This window comes from Epinephelus moara, chromosome 24, assembly GCF_006386435.1.
Source record: "Epinephelus moara isolate mb chromosome 24, YSFRI_EMoa_1.0, whole genome shotgun sequence".
NCBI classification, from domain to species: Eukaryota; Metazoa; Chordata; class Actinopteri; order Perciformes; family Serranidae; genus Epinephelus; species Epinephelus moara.
This window is the reverse complement of record NC_065529.1, coordinates 39,071,935-39,080,540: the sequence shown is the minus strand read 5'-3', so window position 1 is coordinate 39,080,540 and position 8,606 is coordinate 39,071,935. Positions and strand designations below refer to the sequence as shown.

Here is an 8,606-nt window from a genome sequence, read left to right as displayed (position 1 = left end):
AATGGAAATACTTGAGTTGAATATCTCAAATATGTATTCATTTTTTAATGCTTGAATAAATGTAACTGCATAAGTAACATTTTATCAATAATTATATAACAATAATAATAATAATAATACATAATTATTCAAAACAATGTTAAAAAGTGCTTCACATGGTTATACCAGAATGAAAACATTTCAAAACTTGTAATGACGTAAATAAAATCAGTAAGTTAAAAAATAATATGGAAATAAAATGGAATACAAATAAGATAAAAACAAAAAACAAATGAAATAAAATAATATTAAATAAAATACTCATGTTGGAGATCAAACAGTGTGATAAAGGCAATAAAAATGACAGAATTTAAGCATAAACAGACCCATAATTGCTTTTATTATTCATTAATTTCACCAGAGCATTGGATGAGAATTGAAGTAATATTAGGAGATTATTTTAAAATATGTTTCATTAAAAAAACCCTCATTATAACCTAGATGGATTTTTTTTTATGTATTATAAAAATAAATACAGTCTGTGGTACAGTATTACTGTAGTACTGCTCTTCCCCTCCGCACCAGCAGGGGGCGGCACCTCTCCAGCAGGCCCGGGCCGAGACGATAAACCTTCCCGGTCAACGATTGTCGTTCCTTCCGACTCCGGTCCCCTTACAAGTGGAAAGGTAAAGACAGACCCGGCGCCGTAATCTAAATATATCTTCACCATCTCATGTGTTATAAAGCAATTATGTTTGATGCTTGATTATTATTAATATTAAAATGGAAACCGTAAACGTATTTTAGTCTTAAACGCTTTATAATGGTGGATATTAGACTTAGAAGTGGGGAAGTAACCCTGGCACTGATATTCATGAACGGCTGCCATTTTTCTCGGTTAACGCGGTCCGCTATAGTCAACGTTAACGTATATAAACGTTTGTGGCTTGCTCTGTGAACACTTCAAGACAAATGTATATGTAGTTAATACAACGTTCGTTTGTTTGCTTTCTGCTGCTCTGGTTTATATCGATATGTGGACCCAGGCTAGGTTGGCTAACATGCTAGCCGCTAACATGCTATGGTAGTGGCAGTTACTATGAGCTGCCTGTAACCAGTACTATTGGGAACTGATGCATGAATGTGTCATCTAACACAGATGCTGATGCCCAAGAAGAATCGCATTGCTATCTATGAGCTCCTCTTCAAGGAGGGAGTCATGGTGGCCAAGAAAGATGTCCACCTGGCCAAGCATCCGGAGCTTGCTGACAAGAATGTGCCCAACCTTCATGTGATGAAAGCGATGCAGGTGAGAAGCAGGATGATGAAGGCTGGACACTGACACAGTTAAAGTTATATGTGAATGTTGCCTTAACCGAGCTGTGCCGATGGTGAGTGATCTGTTTCCTGTAGAGCCAAAGCAGGGTATGGGTACTGACATTAAATTGTCAGGGTAGTTTTTGATGCTGTCAGTATCAGTATTGAGTGATGGAATTAGCTGTAGGTAAGTTATTATTTGTAATGTCAGTGTTAACAAGCAGCGAAGCTCAGGTATTTCCCGCCTGTTGCACTTCAAGAAGCAGTAGATTAAGTTCATAAAACTTAACTAACACAGACCTCAGGATCCATAAGATAATGCAAAATACTGAGCATCATCCTCTCTCATACTGTGTAAATATATTTATCTTTTAATTTTAGTGTTCAGCCTTTGGTAGTCATTACAGTCCAGTGCACAGCTGAATTAAGCTCTCATCCTCCTAAATAGTTGTTCCCAATAGGGCTGGTCAATGTATTCATTGTATCTATAACATGATATGAGACTGGATAATGTCATAGATTTTGGGTATCACGAGTTGTCTTCTCCTGGTTTTAAAGTCTGCACTACAGTAAAGTGATGTAATTTTTCTGAACTTACCAGACTGTTCTGGCTCTTTTAATTTGCCTGAACCCACTTGTCATTATATCCACATTACTGGTTGTTTATCAAATCCTACAATATTGTTGAAAGGTTTGCAACAGTATACTGGTTTCAAGGTACACTGTCATATTAAAGTTGATGGTTATTGTAGCATGTATATTTGCCTAACTATCATATTGGAGGAAAAAAATGCAACTGGACAGAAGATCTCAACCTTTAATAATGTTAGGAAGGGAGACTTTTTACACATTTAAATCAAAAATGGTTTGAAGTTTTAAATATAGTAATAAAATGTTTGTTTAACCTAAAATCACCTTTCCGTTTTAACTCCTTCAAGGGTCATTCTGACAATTTTATTTCCATGGTAGTGTGAAACTGCAATATTTTGAGAGTTATTGTACCGTTAAAATCTCACGCAGTTGCAGCCCTAATTGTTGCAATATCGATATCCAGGTAATATCTTAAAAATACTGATATTTGATGCTCTATTTCCCAATCTGAGGAACACATATCCCCAGTTTCAGCCTCGTGTATTAGTTTGAATTTGTTGTTTTCACCCAGATGGCTACAAGTCTTTTAGGACTGTGGTAACAACAACAGAACAGCATTGCAGGTTTCAACACTTTCTGGGTTTGTCAGATATTAACGGTTAGTTATCTTTTAGAAAAACTGATGGTTGCCCCTCTGACCTGAATGCACGTTAATGCATGAGAGGCACATGGAAGGTGTTGAGACTTTTCTGATGACACGCACATGACTATGGGAGAAAAAATGTGGTGTGGAACTAGTTGAAGTGGAACAATATTAATGTAAGAGTATTTATGTGAACAAGGTACAGATCTAATTGGCTTTTACGAGAGAAGAGAAAAGGGTGATGCTCAGTAAGCAGTCGTGTCTCAGTATCGTATGAGCTTTGTCTTTTGTTACTAAAAAGCAGTTTCACAGTTCTCAGTGAGAATCATGCTTGCAAAGAAACAGTTTTCTGTGGCAAGGAAGGTGGGCGGGCATGAGAATTAAAAAATAATAAAATAAAAATCAACATTTAAAAGGGGAGCATAGCAGAAAAGTTAAGGAACCATTGCCTTAAAGGAAACATGTGGTGTACTACGTAGCCTGTGCTTACAGTAGATGAATTGTGCTATGTGTGAAAACTAAAAAATGTTTGCGCTTTTCCTCCAGTCCCTGAAGTCCTGTGGGTACGTCAAGGAGCAATTCGCCTGGCGTCATTTCTACTGGTACCTCACCAACGAAGGTATCCAGTACCTGAGGGACTTCCTCCACCTTCCCCCTGAGATTGTGCCCGCCACCCTGCGTCGCCAGACCCGCCCTGAGACCGCAAGGCCCAGGCCCAAGGGTAAGCTCCCGGATACACAGATAATATGGGATTGTTTGAATGTTGCTTGCTTTTGAAGCCATGATACTACTGCATTAATCTGTCAAGTTTTTAGTTTTCAAAGTACATGAGATTGATTATAGACTCCCTCTGAATGTTGCAGTCTGACTAACAGAAATCACAAGTCATTAGCTGTTGATGTAAACCTGCTGAGTGGACGCATTCCAAAGAGATTAACATCATGGAGTCAGAAGGCCGCAGCCATGGCTCAGTGTTACACATTCAGCAACTCTGATAGTTTATCTATTCCAGCTGAGTTTCACCCCGAGATGACCTGAAACTGAATTATTTATATAATCATGAAATGCAAAGCCAGCTACCAGCCAAGAGCCAATAAGATTTTCCACTAATTTAGTAGGAAGGGTTGGGACTCGTGGGGAAATCACAAGCCAGATAATCATCCTCTTTATCAGTGCTTGTCTGTGGCTGAAAGTTGGATTTACTGAAATGTGGTCCTGCAGGGTCTGGCACCTTATTCAGAACAGCTGATGCTTTAATATCATTTATGTATCTTAATATCAAACAGGAATCTTTGTGGGATCCCCCTAAAATGTTGTGACATCTTATTTTTTCTAATACAACACCAAGAGAGCCGTCACTGTCCCCAGAATAAAGAATAATTAATTTGTGTCAAGCTCTTTTGTAATAACCACACAACAGTTTTTTAACAAGTGTAAAATTTGCAATTGCTGCGACCTTTATGCCAAATTTCCGTCTCATGGGGAAAAGGCTGTGGCCACCAAAGGGTGGGAATTATTTTGTTGCCCATTCAACCAACAGAGTGAGCTATAGAGCTGCATGTGTATGGTGCAGAATCCATCAGAAAACTTAACATACTCTTTGACTGGTTAATGATTACTTAAAGTTCTCAGAGTTGTTTACACAGGGTGCATATTAAAGCCTTCTACAGTAAACAGCCCTTTGGCATCACTGATCCTCGCCTCTGTCATCCTCCCTCTGCTGCTGATGTGAAAACACTGGGTGGTCTCAGCCTCAGCATACACAGGAATTCAACTCATTTACAGATACTTATTATTATGCTCAACCGCCACATACGATTGACATTCCTTTGTAGCTTGTATACAGGTCACTATTAGCATAATGAGCTTGGTATGTCTGTGTGAACACACCAGGGTTTAGATGGGGCAGCAACCTGAGAGCAGGCAGAGGGGGCGAAGACGCTGCATTTCCACAAGTCAATGCTCTGCTTATTCAAAGGGTGTTTGATGACTGCTTGTACTGTCTTCCTTACTGTTGGTCTTTGTTGCTCTCATGGATAACGAGCAGTAGACTGGAGTTGACTCTGCTGTCTGCTCTGTGTGTGTGTGTGTGGGGCGCATAATTATCGGCTGAAATTCCATTATGGGAACAATAATTTAATACTCTTACTGGCTAATGATGTATCTGCCACCACATATCATTCATCCCTCGCTTTAGAGTTTAAGTGCAAGATGAAATGTGGTAGTCTGTAACAGCAGTGCCTTCTGGGAGTGTATTTCCCCCTTAAGCGTACAGATGTCCTAAAGTTGGTCATGAATGATCTGTTCATGAATTCTCAGAGACCAAGTTTTTATAAATACTGTTGCCTTACACATGCACACATGTATTTAATGAAGCCTTTGACTTAAACTGAACTTTTAAAACTGAAATTGTTCTTGTGTTTATTTCTGTAGGAATGGAAGGAGAGAGGCCCGCCCGCCTTAACCGTAGTGAGGCCGACAGAGATGCATACAGGCGATCTGCTGCACCCCGTAAGTATACTGTTATCACCCTCATGAATGGAGTTGCTTAGGTGGTCTCATGATGTGTTCATCATTGAAATGAGCAGCATTGTGAGGCAGGTAGAAATGATGACCTTGGCTTGAAATAGTAGGTTGATTTTTAAGATAGTATGATGCATTGACAACGCTCTATGAAGCTAAGTTCACACTACATGACTGTCAGCATCGTCAGGTCTCTGTTCTGTTCACACTGCACAACTTGCCGTCTTGTAATGGGCGCATTGAAGTCTTAAGTGCTGTATCATAGGCAACTGGACTTGCTTGAGACGTTTTACCAAGTTTAAAAGCTAATGCCACCTGATGCATCCCCAGCTAACACTATCAATGCAGTACAAGGCAAAGTTATCAGGCTAAGAACTTACAGAAACATTGAATGCAATAGTCCACCTCCTCTTCCCCCTTTCTCGTCACTTTCCCTCTCTCAAACACACACACCTCGCAGAGTGCCACTTGTCTCTGTCCTCAGCCCTTGTCTGGCACTCTCACTGGCTGTTAGCTGCCCAATAGCTCCAGATGTTTAGCATGCTAGATATTCGGGAAGCGTCTGCGATGCATTGGTGAGCATCTTCGTTTGCATCTTTGAGCGGTTTACACAAAGTTCTCAAGCACCAATTTGCAACACAAATGCTGATTTGCCTCTGATCTGTAGCTTTTGATGAAGCTGTCCGTGAGCAGAAAATCTGGACTAAAGTGGAGTGTGAACTAGGCATAACTAGCAACGACTTATACCTGAACAGAATACTGAAATTCACTGATGTGACTCACTGATGTGACAACTCTGACAGTAATCTGTGTTGGTATCTTCCTGTTAATGCAGTTGAAAACTTTCTCAAATGTAAACACAGCATTGTGCGTGTATAAGAGCTTTTTTTTTTTTGCTAGTTTCTTGTGTTTTTAAGCTTATAAAAACTGAAAGTCTGACTGGTTCGTTCCTACTTTGTCCATCAGCTGGTGCTGATAAGAAAGCCGAGGCCGGTGCTGGAGCTGCCACAGAATTCCAGTTCGTAAGTACTGCTGCCACATTTACACTGTTAAACACTGAATTATGTTCCTTCAGTTTCCCTTTGTGGGAATTTTTATTTGTCGACAAGATGAGCATATTTCTGGTCTTGAATCATTTACTTCTATTATGGGTAATGAGGAATGTTTTCCACGGCAATTATACGACAAGAATGTCAAACATTCCTCCCTGAAACATTGTCAGCCTGTGGGTGCGGTTTTACAATGGCTCCGATCAGGAATGTCAGCAGGCTGAATTTAATTTGCAGTTATAAAGTTTGATTCTTCTGTTGAACTCGGGTTGACTGATGTATTGACAAGAACTTTTCCCTGTTGCAGAGGGGAGGGTTTGGACGCGGCAGAGGACAGCAGCCTCAGTAAATTTCACCACCTCTTTCTGTACAATAAAGAAAATCAAAATACAACTCGGCTGTCTCGGTATTGTTTGTATTCCTGAGGATCGTGGCTGGTGAGGAATTTTGAAAATGAACGTTCTCAGATCTTTATTTAACACTGAGCAGAGGGAAGATGGTGAGCAGGGTTAGATTTAGAAGAGTCAGCACACGTCAAGATGACCGTGACCAGATACTGTACATACCACAGAATTAAAAACAGGATCAAGTTAGTGAGACTTGATGTAAATTGTTTTCTTTCTTGGATCATTAATGAAGTGGTAAACTCACCAACGTTCATGGTGAGGCAGCATGCACTAGGACCCTGAAACTGAAGCCATGAAATTGATAAGATATACACCTGCTGTGCACTATATAAACTCACTGGATTAGTATTAACTAATTGCCCTATAGATTGTACTGAGGTACAGCAAATCAAACGGTGATACAAAATAAAAGAATACAATAACCACTGACAACACAAGATGAAAACTTAATGAGACATATATAAATTTAACAGTGCTAAAATTAAAAGGCTTTTATGAACAGATACATTTTAAGAAGCGATTTTAAAAGGGAGCTCCAGATCTGCGGGGTCTTGTTCTGTGCTCATGACATGATTGGAAAAGAGGGCTGGCTCTGATGAGGCCATTTCACTTCCTTGGTACGCCCACACAGGTGTCCTCACCTGATTAGACGACTTCTCAGGACAGACTCATACCACTTTATTACTGTATAAATTTGGTGACCTTGTGTAATTTGTAACAGCTCCACCTGAACAGAGAGAACCTTTATCAGGCAGTAAAAGCATAAACACCTTTGAGGGTGTGCAGAGCCCTAAAACTTTACACAGGGAATATATACACTCATTTATTAAATATGCAAACCGGTGTCTAGACTGCGTGGAGTAATGTAAAGTCTGCTTCTTCAGTACAAGGAACAGCTTCTGCTTCAGGGCAATACTTATGTGTCATTACACACATGACATGTCACATGCAGTTCCTCTGTCTTGTAATGTGAAGTCATGCCCATTAACATGTCCCACTTCCTCACCACACGCTAATTCTACACAAGTTGTGTGTGTGTGTGTGTGTGTGTGTGTTCGCACTGGAATAATTACTACATGAAGTACGCTCAAAAAAATTTTGTACTAAGCTTTATTTCTGAGTGCTGCTGATGTGCACTACTGTCCCACAATGCAATTGGCAAATAAAATGGGCGCAGTGTCCCAAATCTATACATTACCATTTGTACACACTAAATACGTCATATTAATCATGACAGTATGCAGTTTTGGGAGAAATAGGTCTGTTTTATATTAAAATGAAATGATACATGGGCCATCAAACAAACCACAACTTCAAGGAACAAACTGCCTATTAGACTTCACAGAGACGACAGCTGCTTTTTCCCAAAAAAATGTAATTGTGTTTTTTGTTGTTTTCTGACATGTTCCTGAAGCTGTTTCACCACCATCCATAATTAATCAACCGTGTACATCAACAGCACACTGTATTTTCACTTTCTGTGTCTGCTTGTCTACAGTGAACACAAAACATACTGAAAGTCTGCTTAGTATAAGTATAAAGTGTTGGTTTAGGATGTCAGAGGCTCTAGCCACAACTTCAAAACTGTGTTTTTTTCAATGTGTGTGGTGGTGAGAGAAGAGCCCTTCTGTGTGGAGTTTGCATGTTCTCCCCATGTCAGCATGGGTTTTCTCCAGGTACTCCAGCTTCCTCCCACAGTCCAAAGACATGCAGGTTAATTGGTGACTGTAAATTGTCCGTAGGTGTGAATGTGAGTGTGAATGGTTGTCTGTCTCTATGTGTCAGCCCTGTGATAGTCTGGTGACCTGTCCAGGGTGTACCCTGCCTCTCACCCAATGTCAGCTGGGATAGGCTCCAGCCCCACCAAGACACCCAACCGGGTAAGCCATTACGTAAAATGAATGTTTTACAAAATGATTACAAAGGGGGTTCTTCTGAATATATTGTTTTAGTAAAAAGCATGTATGTAGAATATAACACTCTATATTCTTGATTATATTTAATGACTTTAAGTAAAAGTTTGACTGTAATCAGTATGTATTCTTAAAATCAGTCCTCTTATCTAATGTGTAGTGTTACTGTATGAAAAGAGTCCTG

The 8,606-nt window shown here is 39.8% G+C and overlaps 1 protein-coding gene across 1 annotated transcript; it reads left to right on the top strand.

The window, feature by feature from the left end:
- Positions 1–564: 564 nt before the first annotated feature.
- Positions 565–6,495, top strand: rps10 (ribosomal protein S10). The gene is made up of 6 exons (XM_050038416.1): positions 565–665; positions 1,139–1,288; positions 3,077–3,251; positions 4,964–5,041; positions 6,020–6,075; positions 6,410–6,495. Exons 2-6 carry the CDS (start codon positions 1,139–1,141, stop codon positions 6,449–6,451), a joined length of 501 nt encoding a protein of 166 aa, XP_049894373.1. The 5' UTR covers positions 565–665; the 3' UTR covers positions 6,452–6,495.
- The last annotated feature ends 2,111 nt before the right edge of the window (positions 6,496–8,606 follow it).